General features: G+C 38.4%; 1 protein-coding gene across 4 annotated transcripts in view; it reads left to right on the forward strand.

Annotated features, from left to right (window-relative positions):
- The window catches only part of LOC136843709 (uncharacterized), a 323,506-nt gene that overhangs the window by 292,750 nt on the left and 13,717 nt on the right, over nucleotides 1-17,039 (forward strand). For 3 of the 4 annotated variants that reach the window (XM_067112299.1, XM_067112297.1, XM_067112298.1), the window contains exons 11-12: nucleotides 1,353-1,504; nucleotides 2,965-3,003. In XM_067112299.1, the coding sequence (XP_066968400.1) occupies nucleotides 1,353-1,504; nucleotides 2,965-3,003 (191 nt within the window). The remainder of the gene's footprint in view (nucleotides 1-1,352; nucleotides 1,505-2,964; nucleotides 3,004-17,039) is intronic. The other variant, XM_067112300.1, reaches the window with a different exon arrangement.

Below are 17,039 nucleotides of genomic sequence, written 5' to 3' on the forward strand. Positions count from 1 at the left end.
GCATTGGCAGAGAACTTTTATTCAGGATGCTGTTACGGAAAGAAATTAATCATGGATTTTTGGGAGGGAAGAAGGAAAATATATTTAAGGCTAGCTGCTGTAGTGAAGAGAGGAAACCTAGATACTGTATTAAAATATGCAGATTTTGGGATGTTACATCAAAACCAACCTCTTCAGTATTCTGCCGTGTGTTGTATCCAAGATATGTCCTAATTAAATTTTTAACAGTAGAGGTGTTTGTCAGTTCTTTCATATCATGAATGAGCTTGTTTCTTATGCTCTCTGTCCCTTGTTAAATTCCAGTTTTGCTTTTATGTTGAAATTTTGAAGTACTGTAACTAACTGCATGAACCTAAGATATGGCTGACCATCATGATCACATAGGATTTTTTAATTTGTAACTATTCTTATATTTTGTCTGAATTTCTTTGTATTATCTTATCCACCGCGTTAACACTCAGTTTTCATTTTCTCAGTCTTTTCCCATACAGTGGAGAAATGTAACCTGAAGTATTGGTTAAGAAATTAGATAAATTTCTCTTCGTATTGGTGGTTTTTTGAGATATAAGGAAATAATTGAGGGAAAAAGATTGTTGGAAGGCAAGTATTTAAAAAAAGAAAATGTTGAATGTCATCCAACATTAAGGACCATATCAGTATTCTTTTTGAAAAGTTTCAGGTTTTCACTTTGTATCCAGTTTGAAAGCTATAATTTTAAGTTTTTAATTGGGATGTATTTTTCAGATTGTCACTCACCTTGGACTAATTTGGACAGACATTGCTTTTGCAGAAACAAATTGCCCTTAGCACTTCACCCTCATCATGGGGAACTTTGGAGTTTTGTTCTTAATTTAGCTCTACAAAGAGTTTTGTTTCTTTACCATTGTGTTTGCTATAGCTTCTTGCAACATAGGGACTTCAAGATGCGATTGGTTGCTATTGCCTAATCAGTAAGCAGCAGGCTATCTTTAGAGGTCATTGTTATTGCATATGCCATGTCATCATTACTTTTTTCATTATATTACAAACAACACATCCAGTGGGGTTTGATCGTCGGGTTTCATTGATTGTTTTTAGCTTGACACAACCCTACTTGAGATCTCATTTCTACATGCCTAATTTTAATTTACCTGGCTGTTATTAGTTATAGATATTGTTTTATTATAAAAAAATTTATATAATATGTGCAGAGATGAATGCACTGTCTACATTTTCAAAGTTATTTTCAGAGAGCTGAGGCCAAGAGTCTTGGGCTGTAAACTTTTATTTTTAAGACTTACCCAAGAATGTCTTAAAGGAAGAGGTTGTACCTCCACCTTGTATAAATTTCCGTGTCCTGTTTATTACCATAGGGTGGCCAGGGATGTGACTGCATCCTTGCTGATGCCTCCACCACCCCCTCCCTCATCGTCCATACCTGCGCAGAGCACTGGAGTAAACAGCCGTGGGAGGGAGGAAAGCACAGACCGAAGCCACAAGAGGCAAAGATCATGTAGCTCCCAAGGTTTGTACCCACTCACATCTCTATCATCTCTCAACAGAATTGTTGTGGCTCAAGTCTGGATGAAGGGCAAAGCAGATTGTGAAGCGTTTAAGTAACAACGCACTGAGGTTCCTCCAGGCAGTTTGTTTCTACATTGTTGTGGTCACATTTAAACTTTCTTTTTACATCTTGATTTTCTTTAATATTTCAATGATTGAAAGAGAAATTATGCTAAATTCCTTTGCACCCTTTTGGCTGATAATCTTGTACCTGTCCCATTCAAAAAACCTTTTACAGAATTTTAAGCTTGTAGTATGAGTTGATTTTTGGCGCCATCTGCCAACTGATATTTTTTTTCTATTTATAATTTTTGGACCCTTTCAATTTCCCCACTTAACTATCATCCCACTTGTTTCATTAAAGGAGCTGCTTGTTAATGTGATGCCTAAATAATTACTACATTATAGTAGTCGTCTTTTTGAATGTCTGCAGTAGTTGTTGAGGATGGTTACAGTACCCTTTATCATCATCATAATCATTATAGATAACTTCCATATAGCCTTGAATAACTTGGTTTTATTTTTCAGGGGAGCAGAATTCATAACCTCCATCTCTCTCTTTCCTCATCTTTCTCTCATCTTTAGTGTCTTATCCTGTACTGTTGCATTTGGAATACCTAGAGCAATTTTTTATTTACTTGTATTTCTTGGAAATATTCTTATTTTATATGGCTATCATTTTTATTTATTCAGTGTTTTATTTTAATTATTAATTTTTCACATTTTGTTCATTGAGTGGAAGCTATTCTTTTCCCAGTAATTAGCGACTAGATAAAGGAGAGATGCTTGGCTGTTTTCAAAGTTCAGATATTTTTGGTTTCATACATAAGCTGTATCTTTGCAGCAGTAAAGTTAATGCAGGAGCTCTATGTCTCACCTTTATTGAAATATGTGTTGCTCCTCCATATATCTGTGGAGTTTATTGAATCCTTTCAGTGTTTTTCTTTGGCAGTGAAATAGGGCAAACTAGTTGCCTATTTCAGTAGACAGATAGAAAATTCATGGGTGTATTTTTTTTTAAGTTACTTGTTATTATCCAGTCTCAAGGTCGAGAGGAAACCAATTTTTTTTTTTTACCTTTCTAGATTAAGAAAATTTTCAGATTGAAAATAAACAATGTGACCAGGTCTTAAGTTATATAGTTTTCCTGCGAGTGACAGAAATTCAGATTCACCAACGTGCTTCACGATAGTCTTGAAGGTTATCTCAAGTAACTGGTAGAATTTGCCCTATTTTAATTACAGGATGGATGCAGCAGTGATTCATCTTTGAAAGTTTCCATTTCTGTTTTTTTTATTTGTAGTCCCCTGCATTCAGTAGATTCATCCTCAGATTATTTGCATAGTCAATTTATAATCTTCTGGAGTGGACTTTTATGCTGGCTTTGATTTTGCTAATTTAATATCCTTTGTTTTACCTCAGATGAAAAGATGTCACCAGGCAGAGCAGGAGGTGTTACAGGTGAGTATGCTGGTGTCAGCATTTCATTTCTAATGTTATTACCTTTATTATTATTATTATTATTCTTATCATTATTATTTATTTCCTTTTTCCCTGTGTGGGGTTAAACATCTTATGATTTTTCACCCTTTGTCTTGGGCACTTTTTGCCTGACTTTCCTTCTGGTCCAAATCCTTATTTGTTCCCTTTCTTAATTTTAATCTGATTGCTCAGTTCCCTGTTACCTTTATTTTTACTACCTCTCTTAACTGACTGCTTATTCTCAGGGATCAAAATCATTGTAGCCTTAATGATAGCCATCAGTTTTTCATCCTTTGAATGCCATATTTCATTATGGAGGTTTTCTTTATTTATCTTTTTAACACTTGTATTGTGAACACTTTAGGTTTTTGTCTTTGTTGTAATGCAGTTTGCCTTTTAAACTGTATAGGTTTTTGTCTTTGTTGTAATGCAGTTTGCCTTTTAAACTGTACAGGTTGGTGATACCATCTTTATGCTGCCAATCTAAAATACAGTGGGCTTGCAACATATATGTCATTTAACCTTTCAAGCAGTAAAATTTTATTGATTTTTTATGTGAAATTGTGTTTCAAGTACAAAAGTGCAAAATACCACTTGTTCCTACAGATACAGACCATTGCCTTTTTTATATAGAAGTATCCTTCAGTGCTGCTGAACTTGGTAACAATATTATTAACTGGTGGTTAATGTAGGGTGAGCGAGGGAACGCCCCTTATTTGACATACATCACCACTCAGTTTTTCTTCTGCAACTGAGAAGAGTTGTGCTCACTCTCATCCCTTTTTTGGTGGCTGGCTGAATACAGTAGATTGCTACCTTATTATTGCCATTTATTAGTCCTTTTTTCTTGCTTTGTTCAGATCTTTTGTTACAGCATGAAGAAAAACCATGACCAGTGCCATTGCAAGGGGCATGAACAGCCTTGTGGGTGTTTTTATGTTTCCTAGGAGGGTAGACCCCCACAAATATTGTTCCTTTTCTAAGGGGAAGGCCTGTACAATTACTTTTCTTGTAAGGAATGCGCTGGTTGGTCTTCCTCTTGGTGGGAGAAGTTTGCTAAGAGGGAGAAGAAGGATAGGAAGAGTTTGTGGGCTTCCTCGGAAAGGTGGGGGGATGCGTCCCCACTGCTGCCCCCAAACCATTCTGGTTCTTTTCTTTCTCCATTTTCTATTCCTATCCCCTGCCTGCTAGTAGTGTACCCCTCCTCAGAGGGATAGCACTCAACCAGAGAAGTCTGGCCATGCTTTTTCCATGGAGGATAATGTAGCTGTTGGCAGTGGTGCATCATTAGCAACTGTCACACCTTCCAAGTCATCTGGTTCCAGGTATGTTCCATGTGTTAAGAAGACATCATCTCTAGAGTACCTACGAAAAATGTGGCCTACACATAACATTCCTGGTTGTCCGTAATTATCAGCATCTGTTGACAACCTGGTGAAGGAGGAAGAGCTATCTTTGGCACCTTCCTTTCTTATAATGTCTGCTGCTGTGCTCGTGGCTGCCTCAGCTTCCTCAGATATTGCTCAAGAGGGCATTCTCCTGTTGCAGTAGTCCTACCCGTAGCAGGTCTTTCTGTCAGTACTTCATCTTCTTTGGTTCTGGCCTTAACCCATAAAGGGTATTGAAGATTGGCAAGACTCAGGAGAGGAAAGGGAAGAAAAGTTCTTGCCGTTCATCCTCATCATCATCTTTGTTGAGCTTGTCGTCTTTGTCTTCCTCGTCCACAGACTCTTCCACTGGATAGGCAGAAGAAGAAGGGAAGTCTAAGGCCTCATGCAAGACGTCCAGGTAGATTCTTCTTGCATGCTGTTCCTCCTCTGAGGAGAAAAAGTTAGGTATACCTTAGTTTAACCAGACCACTGAGCTGATTAACAGCTCTCCTAGGGCTGGCCTGAAGGATTAGACTTATTTTACGTGGCTAACAACCAATTGGTTACCTAGCAACAGGACCTACAGCTTATTGTGGAATCCGAACCACATTATAGAGAGAAATGAATTTCTATCACCAGAAACAAATTCCTCTAATTCTTCATTGTCCGGCCGGAGAATCGAACGCAGGCCTAGGAGAGTGCTAGCCGAGTACAATATCGACCCATCCAATGAGGAACTTTCCTCTGAGGAGAGCAGGGCTTTTGGCCACCAGCGTGTGATCATCGTGCCTCTGGCAGGGCAGGTACTGTTGCACTACCTGCTTAGGCAAGATCATATTTGGTCTTTGTATTGGATGCACATGGCTGTAGGGGACAAATCTTCTCCCCCTGCTTCCAAGGAGACATGTAGAAGGGCACACAACCCAGTTGTCCTAATCGTGCACTTTCTCTAAACTATACACACTTTAACATTGGGGTAGACCCCTCCCTCCACATTCCTTTCTGGTTTTCTAATTTGGTGTGTGCACATTCTTTGGAGCGTGCACATTCTTAGACCTTTCACTTGAGGAAGAGGTCTCCTTTGATCCCTTCCACTTCTCATGTGCTTAGGTGCTAGGCATATGGGAGTGCCATTGCACATGCTCACTACCCTGCACCATCCCTGAGCTTAAGTACTGAATGTAGGGACGGTCTCGGCAAAGTTTAGAGCCAAACATCATTTGGACAGTAACTTTGCTGGATCTTGTGTAGATTCTCTAATGAGAAGCTCACCAGTTTGTTATGGAATCGAGAGAGAGCAAGGGAGTAGAATACTGGAAATGATGTAGCTTGTTCCTTAGGGCATCTGATTGGCCCTGGCAAATCCTCTCCTCCAGAACCCTTGCAAGCCTAACTGGAGCAGTACTTTTTGGATAATATTGCTCATATGTGTATAACAGTATAGGGAGGCAATTAGACACAAATTGACAGACTGGCAAATGACCTCCCTGTGGAGAGAGTTCATCAGGAAGGCGTTCCATTATCTGCCTTATAGATGAAAACCATGAATTCCTTATCCATGGCACCTCTCCAGACTTTTCATGGCTTGACCTATTGTTGGACACATTGACAGACTTTGTGATGACAGGTACCTTTTCTGAACGAGAGGGCAGTCTTCAGGATGTTGCTGGTGTTGGGAGGAATGTCAGTACATTCTTTGTTAACGTGTGGAAGAACTTTGTTCTTTGGAAAGATTTAGGCAGGTTTCTCAAAAGAGTAGCCTCTCACATGAGCTTGAGTACTGAATGTAGGGACCGTCTCGGCAAAGTTTAGAGCCAAACATCATTTGGACAGTAACTTTGCTGGATCTTGTGTAGATTCTCTAGTGAGAAGCTCACCTGTTTGTTATGGAATCGAGAGAGAGCAAGGGAGCAGAATACTGGAAAGTCATCCTCTTTACCTGAAGAAGATGTAGCTTGTTCCTTAGGGCATCTGATTGGCCCTGACAAATCCTCTCCTCCAGAACCCTTGCAAGCCTAACTGGAGCAGTACTTTTTGGATAATATTGTGCTCATATGTGTATAACAGTATAGGGAGGCAATTGGACACACAAGTTGACAGACTGGCAAATGACCTCCCTCTGGAGAGAGTTCATCAGGAAGGCGTTCCATTATCTGCCTTAGAGGTGAAAACCATGAATTCCTTATCCATGGCATCTCTCCAGACTTTTCATGGCTTGACCTATTGTTGGACATATGGACAGACTTTGTGATGACAGGTACCTTTTCTCAGGATGAGAGGGCAATCTTCAGGATGTTGCTGGTGTTGGGAGGAATGTCAGTACATTCTTTGTTAACGTGTGGAAGAACTTTGTTCTTTGGAAAGGCTTAGGCAGGTTTCTCAAAAGAGTAGCCTCTCGCTGAGGAACACTTTGATGCTGGACTTGTCACTGTTCTTTCAGAGAAATACTGTAGTGTGGAGGCAATGGTTGAGTTGAGATCAGATTCCCAAGATTCTATGCTCAGTTGTGCAGAGACCTTGAAACCAGTTCAGGGGCAAAGGCAGCTGCAGATAAACATTCATATGCAGTGAAGCTTCTGAGGTCTGGGTTTGTGAAGAAGCCTGCTCTTATGAAAACCAGGCATGAAGCCCAATTATTTTCCTCAAAGAAGGGTAGGGAGGCTTCCCAGTCCTTTTCATCTCCTCTCCCAGGTGCAGCTAGGAAGAGGAATTTGGAAGAAGGTTGGTGATCCCCCTTCTATTGCCAAAATAGGGGGTTGCCTGTCTCATCATTGGGTAAAGTGGCAGGAAGAGGGAGCAAACCATAGGTAGTATCAGTCCTTCAGGGTGGATACAGGATTATGTTCAGGGACTATAATTCTCCCCTTTTGAAACAATGACACAGCTCCAGCTACAGGAAACCCCCCGCGATGCATACCACACCCTCCCCCCCTGCGAATAGCTAAAACCAGCGAATACTTAGAACCCTTCTAAAAACTCTTAGAACTGCCTATTTTGATAGTTCAAACACACACAGAACAAACTAAAAATGCTAATACAGGTATTATCCTACTTATGATGTGGTTTGGTTCCAAAAATAACCATCGTTTGTTGGAAAAAACTTGAGAAATACCAAAACCTATCTCGAACATAGCCTAGCCTACACTTGGGTATTCAGTACCATGTATACAAATATGGTAGCCTAGCCTACACTATAAAATATACTCTTTACATACACGGTATAGTAATTATTAATATCAGCTAATTCTGGAGGTTCATGCAAAGTGAAATTATGATAATTCAATAGAAAGAGAAATTGAATAACAAACAAGAATTAGCTTAGCCTACAGTATGGTATATTGTTTACATACACGGTAGCATAGCCACATTATACTCTCCTCTATATTCACATATCGTATTATACAGATGTGAACATAACGAATATGCATCTTTTCCATGGATCTTTTAAAGTGTTATGCCTTAATTCACTTTTATCCAATAATATTGTATATATTCTTGCTTTTGTATTATAAATTGCGATCATAACGATCAACATTTTGGTTTGGAAATGTTTACGTGGCATTTATTTCTCCGTGTTTAATTCAGTTCAGAGCGCTTTTCTTGCTTCTAGTTAGCGTAAATGTATCTCTAGATACTTTATTTATATGGGGCAAGGTTATTTTTCGTTATACAAAGTGTTTTGAAGTCGAAATATAGCTAAAATACGTCTCGTGAAATTAGTTTATCTATTATTTTCGTTAGTAGATGATGATGGCCGTTTGGGGGCGTTTTTATTGATTCCGTTTGCTATTTTCACTTAAGTTCATCATAATACAAGCTTTACATATTTATCGTTTATCGCCGTAAAAATAATGTGTTCTTTCGTGCCCAGTAGTTTTGATTAAAATACTTTCTCTCCCATTTTAATTATGATCGAGTTTCATCCATGTTGCCGATGCACGATAATTTACAGTATAGTCAGGAGCAGCTTGAATATTGTTTCCTCAGCTTCAGCTACAACATGCAGCTTAAATTTAGTAGTATATTTCCTTGCCGATCTTTTATCCATACCGAATAAGGGTATAATGTAAAAATATATCAGTCCTATTCTATTTAACGTCATTTATGCCATAACGTACGGTAATTGTTTATTACCTTACAATGGTTGAAATACTGGGTAAACGGCTGTTGTTATCCGATTCGGTTATAAGCAAAACAACAGTTTCTTGGTCGGTTGTTTATGGCTGTATGCATTTACGCAAGATTATAACGTTACTAACAATACTTTTATCATTCTCTTTTACTTTTTAACTAGAAGATGAGGTAAAGAGATGGAGGAAAAGTTGTCTATTGTATTTTGGTCTCTCTCACTGCTTAATTACGCTGCTGCCTGTGCCCGCACGAAATTTAAAAATATTTTACAGGTAATATTGTGGTATCGGTATTAATTGCTTACCCCATTGCAAAATCAAATTATCGCAAGGTGAATCATCGTAACTCGAGCATTACCTGAGTGTTTTAATAGTTTTATCACAAAAAGTGCATTTAGTCATGAAAATGAGATGAAAATACAGTATTTAGTGTATATTTCTCAGTGAAAAATACCGCGAATGGGCGAATTTTCTGCAAGTAATGGGTAGATAACGTTTCAAAGAGAAGTACGTGAGTCCGCGAATTGTGAGAATGCAAATCTGGGGGGTTTACTGTATACCTTTTAGATTCACAAAAATCTCTGGCCATGTCGGCTATGGTTGAAGTGGAAGTCAAAGACTGCCAGTCCCCAGATTTTTATTTATAAAGTTGACTTCTCATGTTGTAGAAGGCATCCGGGGGTTTGAGACCAGTGACTGATCTCTCCTTGATGAAAGGGTTTGTGATACATTGTTTCAGGATAAAAACAGTACATTTGGTGGGGCAGCTTCATGCTTCCAGTAAACCTGAAGGATTAGTAAAAGTCAGTTACTAATCTGGCAGTTGTTAATCTGGTTCCATCACTAATCCAGCTATAACTTCGGCTAGCTCAATTTAAAATTTCCCATCACCACACCAGCCTACCTCTACTGTTTGTTGGTGCTACTTGTGTGTTTATGTACGTACGTACCCTACGCACATGATTGCATTTATCCTTTGGGTTGTAAAAAAATTTTAAAATGCAGTAAAAATATAAATGAGAGTAGTGTAATATCTAAAAAAGAAAATCTTAAGTGTAACAATATGAAACAAATAAGTTGTAGCAAGTTCTGCGATGCTGGTAAATGCGTTTGTGCATTTGTACGTACCCTACGCACGCGATTCCTTTTATCTTATAGGGTGTAAAAATAAAAAATGAGAAAATACAGTAAAAATATAAATGAGAATACAGTAGCGTAAAGTATAAATGAAATAAATTATAAGTATAACAGTAAGAAACATAACAAGCTGTAGGAAGTTCTCTTGACACCAGCAAATGAGTTTGTGCGTTCGTAGGTACCATACGCACATGATTGCGTTTATGTTTTGGGTTGTAGAAATAAAAAAATGAGAAAATGCAGTAAAAATATAAATAAGAATAGCATAATATATAAATTATAAAAATCATAAGCATACTAACACGAACCAAAACAAGCTGTAGAAAGTTGTCCGATACCAGCGAATGAGTTTGTGCATTCATACATACCCTATTTTGTGCATTTGTACATACCCTACACACACGATTGGATTTTACATACCCTGCACACACGATTGGATTTATGTTTTGGGTTATTAAAATTAAAAATGAGACCGTAAAAATATAAAGAATTGCATAAAATATAAATTATAATAAAAATCATAAACATAACAACATGAACCAAAACAAGCTGTAGAAAGTTCTCCGATGCCAGTGAATGAGTTGTGCATTAGTACGTACCCAACGCACACGATTGCATCTATGTTTTGGGGTGTAAAATTAAAAATGCGAAAATACAGCAAAAGTATAAGTGAGAATAGCGTAAAATATAATAATCATAAGTGTAACAACACAAACCAAAGCAAGCTGTAGAAAGTTCTCTGATGCCAGCAAATGAGTTTGTGCATTTGTATGTTCCCTATGCACATGATTGTGTTTATGGTTTGGGTTGTAAAAATTAAAGATGAGAAAATACAGTAAGAATATTATAGATGAGAATAGCGTAAAATATAAGTTTAAAAACTCATAATCGTAACAGTGCAGACAAAAACTAGCTGTAGGAAACTTCTGACCCCTGCGAATGAGTTTGTGCATTCGTACGTACCCTACTTACATGATTGTATTAATTTTTGGTTTGTAAATAAAAAAAATGAGAAAATACAGTAAAAATATAAAATAGTATAAAATATAAATAAAAAATCATAAGTGTAACAGCATGAACCAAAACAAGCTGGTGCAAGTTCTCCAGCAATAGCAAGTGAGTTTGTGCTTGTACATACCATCGCACATGATTTCAGTTATTTTTTTCTGTTGTAAAAATACAATCATAAAATACAGTAAAAAATAAATGAGAAGAGCATAAAATATAAATAAACAAAAAATCATAAGCATAACAACACGAACCAAAACAAGCTGTAGGAAGTTATGTAACACCAGTGAATGAGTTTGTGCTTTCGTATGCATCTTACACACATGACTGTGGTTACTTTTGAGTTGTAAATAAAAAATATGAGAAAATACAGTAAAAATATATTTGAGAATAGCATAAAATACATATATAAAAAAAATTCCAAGATGAAGAACATGGGAATCCTTACAGCCTCATGACATGTAAATTTGCTTAGTTGCAAAATCCAGCTCTTCACTTTCGAAGCAGCAGTGATGAACTTTCTTGTGTTATCCTGAATCTGTTCTCGTGTACGAGAAGGGTTACCATTTGTTACAGTCAAGCGAACCATAGGGAGATCCATAGAATGACCATTGAACAAGCATATCGTGATTCGTTCGTCTTCCTGGATAGGAGCGCTGGGGGTTACTTAGTTGCGTGTGATGAGGCTGATCTCGGAGACTGTATCAACTTGTGGCTGAGACGAGCCATCAGTGGGAGCTACAGCCACGTCATCTAAGCTGAGTAGTCCATTAGGGTTCAATGCACAATCCTTGGAGCAGTGCATCTGGGATAGTGTACATATTTGTTGGATATATGCCCCTTGTTTGTCGCAGTCTTTGCAAACTTCATTACTGTAGTCATGCTTATATTGTGTCCCGGAGGTTGAGGGGGTTAGGTTTTGGTTGAGCTTCTGCTGCAGTGGAAGTACCCTGGATATTTGCGGGTTTTGAGTAAGGTTTTTTGGCAGCTTTTGGCTATTACCTGGCTTAAAGTGGCATTGTTCTGAGCAGTGTCTGACATTCTTGCAGTAGATGCAGGCTAGATTTTTTGTCCGCAACCCATTTTTGGAATGGGTTTGAGTCACTGTCGGATGAGTGGGTACTATATTCATGCCCATCGTACTATGCTGGTAATGATGAGTTTCCTAATTGTCATCTAAACGGCAACATTAAGTGGTGGTGGTTGGCATTTGTCATATATGTAGGCAGCAAGAGTGCTTGGAGCGTAGTGGAAGAAACCCTCCAGCTGCGCTCGCTCCGAGAGCTCGTCGAGAGTTGTGACATAATGGGCATCTAGCCAGCATTTGTAGTGTCTTCCCGTATGATAATTCCAATCCGTCCATGATTGACCTATTTCCTTGGGTAGGCCGCGCCACCGTTGTCTCCACCTGTCTTGTGTGATTTCATATGCTTTGTTGTCAGCCCTCCAGACTATGGCAAGATCTGCTTGTTCCGTGGCTGCCAAAGCATGAAGCACAACTAGACCCTTTCCACCCATATACCTATTTAATATTAAGGCTATCTCCATTGCATTGGGGGTGAAATTTTTAGAAACCTTCTCGATGTGATCCAGCAATGCGCCAGGTTCATTGTCTGACCACTTTTGGATAAGGGTACTCTTGCTTGACAGGGTTGAAGGGGGAGGGGGTTTGGCAGAGTTAGGATTCTTGACCCTATGTTGGGCGAGTACCATGGCGTTCATGTGGCAAGCTCACTCAATTGCTAGGTCATGGACACGCTGATCTTCCTTTGTTTGCCTCTCCATTTCGGCAAGAGCAACCTTCTCTCGAGCCATTTTTCGCTCGTGTTGGCGCTGCCTCTCCTCCTCCTTTTCAGCTTCAGTGAGAGCGGCTTTCTGGTTTGTATACCTAGGAAGAATAAAAGTGAAAAAAGTCATTATTTGAACATTTAAAGATAGCTATATCTTTAAGCTGGTAGGTGCAATCAGCATTCAAAATAAAAAAGATCACTTGGCTAACCAGCTTGACTGTGTAGTTCAAATGTTTTAAACCAGGTTTATTTGTAATATTTTAGTTCTTGTCAGAATTCTTATCGTCACCGTTCAGTGTGGGTCTTCTGTGCATTTACTAGTGTAACTGTTGACTTTTTTCACGGTATTGTGACATTTTTGCTCTGTTTGTTCAGGTTTTGTAGGAATGAGTTTGGCATTGATAGCATTTATTCTATAGAATTAGATTGACACAAAGTTTGTGAAAGTTGTAGGGGCTAGGAGTGTGAAGTCAACACTAAGTGTGAAGGGTGTAGGGAGTGGCCAGTTGAATTTATAGTAAGTTCCTTAAATATAGGAAGAAGAGAGTGCCAGATAAATTGATACAGTGCTTAATTAGAACAATTAATTAGGCCTATTACTTCCCTTTCTTCTTCACCAACTCTTACCTTTTCCAATATACCCTTTGCAGTTTACTCTCTTATCCCTTACTCTTACCTCACCTCCACTTCTGCCTAAACCTAAACCTACAACCTCAGCTCTGCCTTCTGCCTCCCCTTTGGTTTAGGAAAAGTGTACTCTTAAATTAGAACAGGATGTAAGTCATATTTCTGAATCTGCTAAGGGTTTCACTGAATTTATCTTGGGTAACCAGTTTGTGTTCCCCCACAGTGTGCAATCCTTTTTTCAGTCACCTTGAAGAGGGAAGGTGTTTGTGGCCTTGCCTGTCTTTACCCTGAGCTTAGGACTGCCCTGCAACGGTTGGAAGAGTCTGCTAGGGAACCAGGTTGATCCTTGCGGCGAGGTTGTTCTGTGCCCTCCAACATCTTTTTCTCATTCATCTTGTTTGGTTAAGCATTAGACTTCCACCAGAGGATTGTTTCAGGAAGAGCAAATCATCACACCAGATATTGACTTCGCCTTCATCATTCTAATGGTAGTGAGGTTAGCCATAGCTCTTAGTTTAAGAGAGAATAACAAAAATTGTAATGTTAAGACTTCTTATCTGTTCTAGTGATAATGTTGTGCACTCTATTGTTGAACCTGTCTCATCTGTGCATGTATCTCAGTCTCATTCTATTCCTTCCACTCCCTCTTCCTCATAATCTACGTCCTCCTCCTGTATCATCTTGAGCTTAGGTTGTTGGTGGGCCTTCTTTCTCTGCTACCTCTGATGTTCCCATTTCAGATGCAGCTTCATTAGTAGGTGCCTCAGTTGAGTCTAAGCTAGATGCCATTTTAGCAGCCTTATTGGCTCATCATTTGCCTTTGGGCGATGATATATGGTCCTCTGAGGCAGCTACAATTGAGGCATTTGTGCCAGGTATTGCTGGCCCACCACTTTCCCCTGCCTCCCAACAGACCTTCCAGCTGTTCATTACATTTAGTAGTGTTACAACGTCATTTTTGCTCCTTCTCTTGGTGTTTCAGGGGTGGCACAACAAGAGAGTGCAGTTTCTATGTTTAGTGCTTTTTCAGCTGTCTCTTGGCACTTCATTGAGTCATGACAGGAGGGTGCACTTCAGACACTTGGTGGTGTTACACCATCATTTTCTCTGCCATCATTCAGCTCTTCAGATGTGGCACCAAAAGGTGCTCTTCTATAGCTTCCCCTCCCTTGTTGTCTGGGAATTTGTTTGAGGAGTTGGCTCCAGCTACAAGGGGATTGATGTAGAGGAGCTGTCTACTGTGTTTCAGCAGCTTGTTAATCATTTTGCTTCCCTTTATTCTATTTTATTTGAGGAAATTGATTTGATAAGAGATTATGTTACATGTTATCCTGTATTAGGCTGGTGCCTGCTAATCTGTGAAAAAAAACTGAGAGACTCCCATTTGGCTACGGCATGATTTGAGGAGATTTCTCATGTTCTGGAGCATAAGGCTTTTTTCAAGAACGCCAATACTTGTCTTTTTTTTATATGAGGTGTGGTTCATAACAGACTTTTTCATCTGGTTAGACCCTGTGCAGAGACAAGCTCTGGATACTAGCAAGGTTCTTTGGTCTGATGGTGAGGTGGAAAATGTGTCTTTTCTGTGTGGTTGAAGTTTAGTCTTTTGGTAAGCTTTTGCCTAGAACAATCACTCACTCCCTGTGCCAGCTAGTGGAGATATTAAGATTTTAGAGGAGTCCTTGGAGAGTCTGACTTGCATTGATATCCTCCGTTGGTCTCAGTTATAGCCTTTCCTGCGTATATAAAGCACCAGGAGAACTTCTTAGTCTTGCAAAGTGAGGTCAGTTCTCTGTTAGAGAAGGAAGTAATTGAGCGAGTGTTCACAACACATGCTGAATTACTTCCTTCTCTGAACAGAGAATCAACTTCCTTTTCATATAAGTAACTTACCAAGTAATTACAGCAAACACCCCGAATTTGCAGGGATGGGTAGTTAAAATCCACGAATAGTTAACACCCCCCTCTAAAAACACTTATAACTGCCTATCTTGAAAGTTCAAATACCAAATGTATACCTTAAACTAGCATCCTGCATCGAATATACCTTAAACTATTATCCTATTATTGTATTAATCTTTGAAATGATATTATTATCATCATTTCAAAGTCATCTTTAACATTTTACCTTTAAAAATATGTACTTACATACTTCTAACCCTTCCAGCCAATAACAGAGAGAGAGAGAGAGAGAGAGAGAGAGAGAGAGAGAGAGAGAGAGAGAGAGAGAGAGAGAGAGAGAGAGAGAGAGAGAGAGAGAGAGCACGTATATCTTTGTATCAACCACTCTCCCTATCTATCTATCTATCTGTCTGTCTATCTATCTATCAGATTCTGAGTATCATTTGGAGAGAGAGAGATTTTTTGCCTATCTTGAAAGTTCAAGTACCAAATGTATACCTTAAACTAGCATCCTATATCAAATATACCTTAAACTGTTATCGCTTGTAGTATTAATTTTTGAAATTATATTATTAGTATTATTTCAAAGTCATCTTAAAAATTTTACTCTTAAAATATATACGTATGTACTTCTAACCCCTCCAGCCAATAACAGAAAGCGAGAGATGAACTAAGTTGCTTACATCAGTTAAACAATTAAAAATGTCAATAATACAGTATATATTATGTATGTCTTTCTATCAACCTTTCTCCCTTTCTATCTAACTATCCTTCTCTCACCTTTGGCATGAGAGAGAGAGAGAGAGAGAGAGCACTGAGTGGGTAACATATAATTAACCAAGAGTGGGCAGCACTTTCCACCCTTGTGGTCAATATGTCAAGATATTTGACATATTTGACAGGTTACACCCTCCCCCCCTCATCCAAAGCTTTCGGACAAGACTGAGAAAAAGATGAGGGAAAAAATTTATTGAACTAAAATCTTCCTAATTCACTATATATTTTCTGTAATGAATTGTTATTTTGCTTGGTTTACATTAATATTAATATTTGAAAATTAGTAAATTATTTATTTATCATACAAAACAAACATACATACTACATATGCATAAAAATCTCTCATCTCACTAAGAGAGAGAGAGAATTATTATTTTTATTATTTAATGTTATTATTTAATCTTATTAAACTTAATATTAATATTTGAATTATTAGTACTGTAAATCATTATTTTATTATAAAATGTATGTGTATGTACAGCACAGAAATTTACTCATGAAAATAATATGAAAATACAGAATATATCTATAAGAAAAAATCTGCAAATGGGCGAGTTTTCCTGCGAATAAATTATAAATAGGTTCCACAGAAAATTCTGCGAATTGTGAGAACATGAATCCAGGGCATTTACGGTACATAGCTAATGTTTCTAATTCGTGTGGCAGCTTAAATTTTGAAATTCATGGTAGCGCTTCTATTGTTTTAGTGTAGGTGACAAGATCCCACCCACTTTCAAGAGAGAATATGTAAAACACAGCTGAAGAGCTCAATTCGTTTCTGCTGGTTAACGACTGAACTTCAGTTGTCTTGAGCAGTTTTATTTTGTATTTTGGTCGCAGGGTGGTTGTACTAGTTCTACATTTGGTGAGTATTCGTTATTTTGGTAGCCTTCACACTATTTCTAGATAGCTTAGGTTTATTTAGACCTGGTTTTTACTGATTACGACCTTATTCCTGATTGTGTCTGACTCTAGTGCTTTTAGCATTTGTTTTTGCAGCAAAGACTGCAAAACTAGATTGATGAAAGCCTCCTATGATTCACACACAATCTGTAGTAATTGTAGAGGGCAGAATTGTTCAGTTGATTTGACTTGTGTTGAATGCAGAGACTGGGATCAGGGGAAATGGAAGATTTTAAAAGCCCATTTAGATAGGCTTGAAAGAGACAGGAAAAGGAAAGCGGCTGCTGGAGCCTAAGCTAGGAACTTAGCCAGCTTAGAATGTACTCCTAAATTGGGTGTAGCCGAGTTACTTGTTCTGTCATCTCCTTTAC

The sequence above is a fragment of the Macrobrachium rosenbergii genome, chromosome 12, assembly GCF_040412425.1.
Source record: "Macrobrachium rosenbergii isolate ZJJX-2024 chromosome 12, ASM4041242v1, whole genome shotgun sequence".
Lineage (NCBI taxonomy): Eukaryota > Metazoa > Arthropoda > Malacostraca > Decapoda > Palaemonidae > Macrobrachium > Macrobrachium rosenbergii.